Here is an 11,180-nt window from a genome sequence, read left to right as displayed (position 1 = left end):
TAGTAACGACAACAGATGATGGTCGTCCTAGTAAAAATTGTCAGTATTGCTACTTACAATTTTGCATTTACTCTGACCTTCTGATAGCTGCAGACCGACAGATCTTGTTAGCTTATTCTGATTGTGAAGGTCATATAATTTAAAAATTTTCTCATACAAAGTTAGAGTTAGTAGAGACAAAAGAAACCATAAAATCAGCTCAGCAAGGTCTTGTCTGTTCTCCAGTGCCTCACCTTTAGTGCTGCCACATCTTGAGGCAGGGCATCCTCTAGTGGTCTGAACCATACACCACTGATTTATGTTGAACGACCATAAACAAGAAATGAAACCCCAGACTTCACTTTTTATTGTTGTTTTTTTGTTGTTGTTTTCTTGTTTGATTTTGTCATTAAAAGGCATGAAGCCTGAGCCATCTTAAGCTACTTTTAAAATATATTATAAGGCAGACACATTGTGAGAAATTTGGTTGGAAGAACATATGAAGATACAGCTTTCTTTCCAAAAAGTAAAATGATTGTTCTTAGGAAGGCTCAAATCCAGAATTGTATTTAAAAGTCTTTTACAGTCCTCACTATAGCCGGTGTCCTTTATCTCATTTTGCAAACTTTAGCTCCACCTAGATTCAACTCCAGAAACTTCCTAGCAGCCACAGTGGAAGCAGATCAACCAAATTTCTTTGTATAAACACATCTCACCCTTTGGCAGCCATGTTCAAATGACCATTCTGTAATAGTGTGATCCCAAACAGAATGGGGACACACAATCACCCCCACTATTTCTACCACTATCTTTGCTGTTCCACATTTCTCCCTCAGATTCAGTATTAATTTAAGTGCCTTATGATGTCTCTGGATCAAAGGTTTCAACTTTATCCTTTCAGTTTCACAGACCGAATGTAAAAATGAAATTATTCACTTACAGGATGATGTAATATAGTGTCATATTATGCATATCATTGTACAGTAATTAAACTATGGTGTCATGAATAAACAAATAGCTGTTGTTAATATAAGTTTGACTTTTTAAAAATTGATAATAATAATTTGACACAAATTATTATTACCAACAGTTCAGGCGTCCTTTTTTTGCTTGCAGCTCCACCTGTGGCCACTAGGTGTCAGGAATCTTCCAGCACGTTCAAAATCAAAACTGACAGTCCTTTGTTCATTTATGGATGTGAACTGACTTCCGTTATAAGTTTTTAAAATTAATAGTCAATCAACCTCGTTTTTTTGTTTTTTCTTTTTTGCAGATTTTTTTCTTGAGGCATTACACACTAATAATATGCATAGGCCTTTCTGTATATCTAATATAAACTATTCACGTTGATGAAATTTGTTACTTGTTACTGGTTCTGCCTGTTCAGTATTTTCCACGGACGTACTCAGATAATTACCTCCGAATTATTTCTCATTAAGGTTATTAATTATGAAGTGCTGTTTGCTCAGTGTTTGGACAGGCCATCTATTGAGCAGGTTCTTACAGAAAAGCTGATCGCTACACTGATATTTGGGTACAACTGTAAAATTATTAACTGTACTGCATAGCTAATATTTGAAGACATTGCTTTCTGTGTTAGCTCTTAAATGTTAACTGTATTTATTGATTTTGCTTTGTTCATTTGTCGCGCCTGAATTTAGAATTTGATTTTGTAACGTTATGTTATGATGTGACTTAGGAACATGACCCGAAATTGCAATGAGTGTCAAAAGGAGTTGTCGTGTTATATTTTGGAAAAAAAAAATATCGGAAGTATTCCGTATGCTGCGTTTAACTTGACGGTGACCACCGGAAGTGTCGCGTGACTGACTGAGTGGCCGGGGTATTGAACCGTTTTGGTAAAAAGTACTTTTTTTTTATCAACAATTTATCCAAAAGATTGTGGCATTTGCTGGTATCTGCTGTATTCACGCTGGTTATAGTTTAAAGTCACAAGTTAGTATCTTAAGAAGGGAGCTTGTTGTGTGGCTAGCGTGCTGTTAACGGACCCGGCTGGGCGTTTTGATGACGTACTCATGGCTGAGCGAGGAATGAACTTTAAATGATGAATAAAATTAAATTGAAGCCCACTGATGAATTTGTTAAAATCCGGCGCAACTAAAATGAGTTTGTAAAGTTTATACGTAAAGGTAATTGGCATAAAATCATGAAAGCAGGCGTAAACTGAAGCAGCTGAAATTTAGTTGTCAATGTGTTTGGTATTTTTCCTTATTTGACCTTTACTGTCAGTTCGTTATTTTAAGATAATTCAGTGTACTTAGTCGATGTTTGATAGCGGCGAGATAGAACAACACTTCGGGGCTTTTATTATGAAGGGAAAATAATTAAGCGGAAGGGCGGATGCTGCTCGGTGTTTGCAACTCGACGCAAAGGGAGGACAGCGGATTCCGTTGGGAAGCTGCATATCATCGGCAGGCAGTTCTCATCGGATCATTTCGCTTTAACTGACAGGTTAACGGTGTCACATCTGGGATGAATTCCATTAGGTGTGTAGCTCGTAGACTGGGTGTTGTTTTGGCATGTTATGGAGTAAAATGGTAGGAAAGATTCAAAACTTGCTCTTTTCCTGCCGCTGCTCCCCTTCAGTTTGCCTGGCAAATTAGCTGGTTAGCCCCCCTTTTTCTGGCTTTGGAGATAGCATATGTTTGCTCAGTCACAAACCCCAGCTACTGTAATATCTTGCTTGATTTACATTTCTCCTTCCTCTTCCAGCCTCCACGCCCCGGCGGATTTAAATTAGCCTGGAATATGAACAGAAGAAGAAAATAAGCAGCAGCGGCGGTGGTGGTAGTGGAGGTGGCTGTCTTCCTGCAGGATTTCACCCAGGCTTTTTGTTTTTTCCCGTGGACATGCCTGGTCTGTGGAGCAAAGCTGAGAGAGGCTAGCCGGCCCAGAGTCCGGCTAGCGGAGCATTTCCCGAGTTTTGGATGATTGTTCAGCTGAAAGGCGGATTTATTTTGGACAAGCGCTGCTTTCCCTCCCCGGGTAAAGAGACAGCATGGGGGAGCCGAGCCTGGACGACTCCAATGTCAAGGTGGCTGTTCGTGTACGGCCCATGAACAGGAGAGGTGAGAGGGTGGCTTCAGTCTGCTATGACTGGGGTTGATATCCATACAAAAAACTTTTATTTCATTTCTCACATTGTTGTCCATCCCAGAGATATAATCAGTTGCTCCAGTGTTTCTAGAAAGAGTGGGTAGAATCAGTTGGCTGACACATCAATTTCAAACATTTGGTGTGCACTTGTGTCTTTGAGGCTTCATCAGAATCTTGAATGCATCTCTGTGTGCCACCTGAGTCTTTTTCAGCTGCAACACATGTTCTCTAAAAGGAGGGCTTTTGACATCTCTGTACACATACAGCATGATTGCTTGTGCAGAGAAATTAAAACACTGACACTGCACATGATTCCTAGTTCTTCTTGACATACAGTAATGTCATGTTGGCAGTCTCACACTTTTATGCTGTATGGATTATTCACAGGAACCTGGGCTGACTTAACTGTTCCCCTTTTTCTGTTTTTTTTTTTTTTCCCTCTTAGGAGTAGGATGGCAGTCAGAGATTAGCACCCATTAGTGAAATGAGCTGGATGGCACATGTTTGTACAGTGCTGCCATAGGGCTTCCCTGATGGCTGCCTGCCATCCAGCCAGATTTAAAGCTGAGCTGCTGTGTGAAGATCTACTGTTTGGAAGTCTAGACGCTTTGTCTCCTTTACTGGCTGATACAGATGTCCGTAGCTTTTTGGCTTCAACTGTCATATGCTGAGGAGGCATGTTTTTGGTTCATTTAATGTAAATAACCCAAGAAGGCTGACCTAATGATGTTGGAGCAGAAATTTAGGCTTTTGTCTTTGCATCTCTCACTGTCTCTCCTGGGCTGCTAACATCTTAACATCTACATCTTGTTACATCTCTAATTTTAGAAAAGCCCAGATAACAAAAGCACAGTATTGCACAAATCTTTTGTGCATGCTCGAATGCGCCGGTCAAATGCATTCCAGATTTTTTTTTTTCCCTGCACTGCAGGAAGGAAGACACAGATGACATTTCCTGGTCAATTTCCAATTTGTGTTTGTGCCGTGGGATACCATGTGTCCCATAAAAGGAGGAGAAAGAGGAAAGCTGCTGAGGTAGAGTGGTTGACCAACAACCGGCAAAATGAATCACGTGTGTCCTCCCCCTCATTTGAACTGGAGATGTCGGTCACAAGATCAAGGCAGTGGATCACCACACTGATCTCACTGTGAACTCTGATGTAGAGTAAACTCTGCAGGGAGAAAGATGATTTTTTTTTTTCTTCACTGATGGCTCTCTGTAAAATTAGAAGTAAGTTTTCCACTTTAAAAAGTCCAGTTTTTCACCAACAGCTGCAAGGTAGTTGACAGGGAGTGAGGGGAATTTACTTGAAGTTCATTTGTCCTGTTTTGTCTTAGATTTCTTCAGTTTGTCCTCATTCAGTTATCCCTTTTCAGTGTGATATCTGACCTAACGGGTACAGCTGATATCTATGAGGGGATTTTATTGATACTTGGAGCACATTCTTTAATGCTCTTATTATTGATTCCATAAATAATAAAGGCTTGTGCAGCATTTTGCTGAGGATGGAGAAAGGCTTACATGTGAGTCAGGTGTGGAAAAAACAAACATAGTTTCTAAAGTCACAGTTACTTTACATGATTGCTTGTAGACTTGTGAATTTGTTACACTTAACAAAGTGAATTTTAATTCAGTGGATTTCCTGAACTTTGACAACATGCCCATCAGCCACAGCCACTTTAGATACACCTGTTCAGTTGGTGGTTAACATAAATAACTAATTAGCCAGCCAAGACAGCAGAAGATTGGAAAAAGATTCCCTGGTCTGATGAGACTTGATGTTTGTGGTGACATTTGCATGGTAGGCTCATAATTTGGCATACACAACATAAACATGGAAGCATGGCTCCATCCCGAGTCATGTTAATGGTTCAGACTGGTGGTTGTGGCTGCTTCCAGCTGGATAATGTAATATGCCAGGTCATAAAGCTTAAATGATCTCAAATTAGTTTCTTGACTATACTCAAATGGGCTTATATTTTCAAACCACTAAAAGCAACTTTCAGAAGCAGATTTAAAACTAGATCAAAGCCAGCATCCAGGTCTAGTAGTTAGTTAATGTTGTACATAAATCAGTTCCTGTATGCATCCTCTATCTTCCAGCAAGTTGAACCAATTATTATTTTGGCAAAAAAAGGAACAGGCAGGAAAATTGAGAGTTTGCTAAATGCAGTGGGAATAGGTTTGGAACTGGCAGTGCCACGTTTCCATAAGGGCCTTTTTGATGGTTTCTCTGTCTGAATGGAGTTTCTGTCCACATCTACCAGCATTCAAGTAGTATTTTTTTGATTTCATAAAAAGCAGTGGGCAAGAGTCACTCCAGGAGAAGTGCACTCACAAATCCTCTCAGATCTCAGAAAAATTGCTCTGTGTGGTTTTCCAGTTCACACATTCGCACCTTTGATCTGTTCAGCCACAGCTCTTACTCTGTTCTCCACCATCACACAGCTGTTTCTGGAAACAGTCATGGTAGTTAAGGGAGAGCACTTTCCTCTCAGCTTTCCCTAGCTGGTGTGGTGATTCAGAGTCTGAAATAATAAGCAGGCCCCTTTAACCCAAGGCCACTGTCCCCATGTATCCCAGGTTGAGGAGGAGAGGTGCTGTAGCTGCCTAGCTGGACAAAGGCAGGAAGGGAGTGAGTCTGAATGAGTATTTGCTAACGTTGCATAATCCTCCATGTTCCCATGGCTGTGGACTTCGAAGAACAGAGCAACCTCAGGCGTAGCAACGGCAACACCGCGGCCAATCAGCTTCCTGGCTGATGTCAGTGCTGTGGTGCCAAACCTCAGCACCGGTAGCCCAGGGAAGGCCAGTGGAAAGTGGGAGCTGGTTATGGAGCAACGAGAGGCAGATAACAATGGGTACATTTATCCTCTCAACCATGCTACATCACACTTTCCTCTCTGCTGAGCAGAAAGTACAGCTGCTGCACATGGGGCACATGGGTAATGTAGGCTGCAGTAACAGAAGGAAAAAGTAGAACAGAAAGTTTGCATTCTAAAAGCTGTATGTCTGTGTCAGCCCCCTTGTTTAACGTTTGCTCTTTCTGTCTGTTATGGGCTCTCTGTTGAATCAACCTGCCGTTTTTTCTTGCTTTCCTTTTTTTTGCTTTGTACTGCCCTTGACAGCAGAAGAATTGGAGCGTGATTCAGGTTCTCTGACCTTTGACATTAAGTTTCCATGGCTCTACCCTCATGCCTGAAACAGTAGTGCAAGCTCCACAAAGCAGACAGTTCAGCTTAAAATACATAATATTTCTAATTTGAATGACCACACTTGGCCTCCCCATCGGACGTCAGTTTTTCCAGCATACAGTAAACTTTGGTGCCGACCAGACAAGTTTTGCCCTTCCACCCACGGAAAATCACAAGACCTTTGATTTTGAACATCTTTGTAAGTTAGACTGATTTTGCTCAAGCATAAAGTACACGTTATTTGTCAAATTAACAAAAAATTCTGTAAAATGCGCTGACTTCTTTTAAGTCGAGCAATACAGCCTTCTTGTGCCTATGTGCCTTGGACCACAACTGTATGTGGTCCAATCATGCTCGCATCCATAACCCTGTCCGCTTAAGCCAGAAAAGCCTGGAGATGTACAACTACACACATTGGGATTCCCATTTGTATTGTATGTAAGAAATTGTACCAGCTAGATAAAGTGACTATTTGCATCTTGTTTGTTAGGCAAAGGCAGCTATGCTAATAATTCAGCATGTAAAACCACATACAACCTATTCACCAGCTACACAGCAATTGGAAATGCCCTTTGCTAAAGCGTGTTTTATTGCTTTATTTAACAATAAAGCTAACTTTTCATACTTTGTCACCAAACCATGAGAAAGGCTACTAATGTCTTCTGTGCACTAGGGTTATAAATATTCTCAAACTGTCTTACCCTCCCAGCTTTTAATTCTGTGAAATTAATTAATGTTTAAAGGCCATTCAGGTACCAATTTACCTAGAAATGGATTAGAATAAGCAAGTTTATTGCTTTGTGATCCAATCAAGTGGATTAATTGTGCAACTGTGGTTCAAAAATTATTTTATGGAATTTGGGAGATATTGTTGCACTCCTCTCATAGTGATATTGAATTGTTGGTTGTGAAGCTATGATTTGGCACATGGTGAGCGAGTGTATGCGTCACCCTGACTTGTTGATTATACCAGCAGTCATGACTTTGTTACAAAAAAAAAGAAACGACTGAAGAAACAGCACTTCTGTAACGCTACTTTAGACAGTTCTTGTTGCAGAAAGGAATTGAAACCACAAACTGTTTTTCCTGTCCTAACACATTTGCTGATGATCGAAACATCCCTACATGTTCTTGCAAGCCTACTGCACAGTTGAGAGGTTATTGACAGTCGTCTATTTCATATACTGTTTGTTTAATAAAAAGTCTAACAGCCCATATCTAAAGATTTGGCTGAAGTATTTACTGAATATGGTGGTAATTTGCACAGCAACAATGTAATAAAACTGCTACTCTATCATGCATATGTACACATGGCCTGAACAAGGTCATATGGTGGTGGTGGAAGGATGGTATTTATTATCAATAAAAATGACCTTGAGCAAATACTGATTTGCATTTTAAGGAACCCCATTGTGACCTCTGATCACAGGGTAATTTTATGATACTTTAAAGAGGCTATCGTTACCAGGGAGAACACAATTCCCAGCCATATATTTATGGTCTTAAATATGCTTCCCGCTGACACAGAAAGACATCCTATTGATGTGGTATGTAGCTGTGTTATTATTATGATTAAACATTAATTTATAACAAACTGACTAATTATGTTTATTCAGTATTTTGTGGCATGTAACCACAGTCTTAACTATAGTAATAATGTATAATTGTACACACTTGTGATTTTTTTTTTTTTTTTTTTTTTTTTTTTAAATTCCAGTGACTCTAATGTTATATTCTCCTATGAGTACATGTTTTTTTTTTAATTCAAATAAACAAGCAGTTCTGTCAGATGTTGGAAGCCCAGGATATGCTGGCAGCACCTACCATGCGAGTATGCAGACAACTATTATTAGGTCTCCTAAGGACGGCAGATGAATGGAGAGACATACCAGTCTCAATTATTTATTGTTATTTTCCAGTTTGGTTACTTTTACAGCTAGCTTTTTTCTTTTTTATAAATGAAAAAGGCATCAAGATCAGTCCTTATGCATGCTTTTAATTTAATCTATATAGTGTCAAATCATAACAAGTCCCCTCAAGTTGTTTTATATTATAAAGTTATGGATCTTACAGTAATAGCGAGACAATCAAACGCCAAGAATCGACCCACTTTTACTATAGTGTGTCATCTGATCTAGATTTAAGTATAGCCTTTATCAAACATGTCTAATCTTAAAAATAGAGAGAGTGTCTGTCTCCCGACAGACATGCTGAGTTGGAAGTGGGCAGTGGGTGGTCTGAAGGCCAAGTGTTACGTCACTGCACGAACAGGCCACGGTCAGAATGGAACGTCCTTAGTTCTGTATGTGTTTGTGTGCCCAAAATAACCAGGGTATTGATTAGCCAAATGCTTACTCTAAAGTAAAAGGTCATTTTTTTCTGAGTCTGTGATTGCTTTTCTGCACACACAATTGTTTAAACATAACGTTTGTTCCACAGGAAATTACGGCTAATATCTAATGCAGTTTAACTCCTGCTTGTTATGCAGGGAGGACGTGGCTATCAGAGCAGTGTTAATAAAAGTTACTTGGTGTCAGCCATGTATATAACACTAAGGATTCTGGGTCCAAATATTATGTTTGCTTGTGAATGGTTGCATTGACTGGGATGTGTGAGGTTTTGAGCTTCAGTCGTTTAGTAATAACACTTTGTGTTTTCTGATCCACAGAAAAGGAATTAAACACTAAATGTGTTGTGGAAATGGTGAAAAACCAGACGATCCTCCATCCTGCAGGAGGTAACCTTGGAAAAGGAGACTCTAGGTAAGTCTGTTTAGAGTGTGACTCATGTCAACAGCTGATGTATTTTCTTCACTGGCACCTAATTCCTCCCCCCCCCCCCCCCCCCCCCCCTTTTTTTTTTTTTCTTTCTCAATGAGGGCTGCAATGCATGTCTTGTGCAGCAGTGAATGAAAACAGTCATTTTGCATTGTTATGTGTTGACACAATTCAAGAGGATGTGGGTGGAACAGACTTGAGAAATTCTCAGAAAATGTTCTGAGGACATTACCTACTATGACCATTACAGATGTACATCCATAAATGATTTTAGTAATCAATGGAAAAAAGTTGGCTCTTACAACTCTAGAACCTGCTTGAGAATACCCCTATTTGACTTTTATTCTGACAAAACTATCCAGGGGTATTTAAAAGAAAGGAGCAATTTTTAGCCTGGGTTTTTACCAGGAAGTGAAAGTTTTTTGAGTGTCCTAGGCCAAAATAGGCAGCATGTTTTTTTTGGGTTTTTTTTGGTATTGTGGCAGAGAGTGGAACTCCCAAAGAAATCCCGTACAGGCATAATGTTAACTCCACTCCAGTGGTGTCACACATGTGACCTAGTCATTACCTACTGTAAATTCATCAGTTAAAGTGCAGTATCATGCCTTTTGTGGTGATGTCAGCCTTACTAAATATGTTTAGATCTAGAAAAGTTTAAATCATTAACACTTAAAAACTATTGGTGTTTAGGGTATAGGTTTCAGCACTCACACCAGGGACCCAAGTTCAAGTCATACACTTTATTTGTCATTTTAGAAGGTTTCAAGCTCTGCTGTCTTGACTGCAACAGCTACCTGTCCACACTTTGTCCATTCTAAACAAAATACATGTTGCGGACATGAAAATTAAATACCTCCGTTACAAAGTTGCACGAACTGTAATGTAATTTTGTGTTTTTTCACTTGAACAGATTGTTGTTTTGTGATATTTATTTTCTCTCTTCTTTATAAGTGAGTTAACTCTACACAGAAGGGTCCTGCCTGTATTTGAACCTTTAGCTATGAGGCAACATTGATAACCACTGAGACACCATGCTGATACGGGCTGAATAGACATACTTTTAATGGTTAAGCCAAATTGTAAGAAAATAAAGGATAAAATAATATTGATGTGCTTTCAGTGTCTTACTTTTAACGGCCTTAATAGTCACACATCTCATGAGCTGCCAGTAGCCCTCTTTTATTGCCCTCATACAGATTTATAGTTGGCTTTTTTTCTTATTCTTTTTTTTGCCCTTTTGTCTTCTGAGAGGTTTGCAGTGCTTTGGGAATTTTCTTATATCCTCCCTCTAATTGCTGTTTCTCAAGAGGTCTTGTCTCAGATTTGTCTGGAATGTCCTCATGATGTAGTTTTTGGCAGGAAGCAGACCAGCCACCTGTTGGGCCTCTTCAAGGCAGGTGGATTTTAACTCACGCCACTTGTCTCTTGTTTTCCACTCTTGGCTTTCCCTCCCATCTTGTTAACCAGCTGCTGTTGGTGGTAATGGCATAACTGTGCTCGGGGTGTCTGAGTTCCTGTACTGAAGGAATTAAGATGTGTTAGATTTGGTTGTAAAACACAGAACAGGATTGTGTGTGTGCTGTTAATTTGTGTCCAAGTTGTTCCAGACTAATGGTGAGATCGCTCAAACTGCGTCTCAAATTGATGGGAAGTAAGCGATTTTAATTAACCTTTTTTCGTCTAGTCTGATGGTTTGAGATCATCTATTAATCATTCTTGACTACGGATTCTGACTACTGACCATATTGGTGGAAGCCAGCTGTGTCAGAAGAAAGACCTCCTTGTGACTGCTGAAGCCGACTGCAGACTGCCAGATCAGACGCGGTGAATAATGGCTTCAGGCTGACGTTCATGAGCAGACAGCAGCACTGTGTGTGTGTGTGTGTGTGTGTGTGTGTGTGTGTGTGTGTGTCTGTGTGTGATATGCCTAGAAGAAAGACTTCACCATCGAGATGCACGGAGACAGAGAGAGTTGTATATATAAAAAGACAGACTTGACTCCTGCTCAACTCCTTGTGCCTGGGCTTCCTCCCTTTTTCTCAACTCTTCTGTTTCCTTAGCAACGCACGAGGAGGTTAACTCTGGGTCACTGCCAGTGACCGTAAAGCCCCT

General features: G+C 40.0%; 1 protein-coding gene across 3 annotated transcripts in view; it reads left to right on the top strand.

The window, feature by feature from the left end:
* The first annotated feature begins 2,045 nt into the window (after positions 1–2,045).
* kif13ba (kinesin family member 13Ba) overlaps positions 2,046–11,180 on the top strand; it is a 51,353-nt gene continuing 42,218 nt past the window's right edge. For all 3 annotated transcript variants that reach the window (XM_082528801.1, XM_082528800.1, XM_082528799.1), the window contains exons 1-3: positions 2,046–2,486; positions 2,713–3,068; positions 8,960–9,053. In XM_082528801.1, coding sequence (XP_082384927.1) covers positions 2,999–3,068; positions 8,960–9,053 — 164 coding nt within the window. In that variant the 5' untranslated portion in view covers positions 2,046–2,486; positions 2,713–2,998. The remainder of the gene's footprint in view (positions 2,487–2,712; positions 3,069–8,959; positions 9,054–11,180) is intronic.

The sequence above is a fragment of the Aulonocara stuartgranti genome (genome assembly GCF_965226115.1).
Source record: "Aulonocara stuartgranti genome assembly, chromosome: 1".
NCBI classification, from domain to species: Eukaryota; Metazoa; Chordata; class Actinopteri; order Cichliformes; family Cichlidae; genus Aulonocara; species Aulonocara stuartgranti.
Note: the sequence above shows the minus strand (reverse complement) of the source record. Positions and strands in the feature narration are given on the sequence as shown.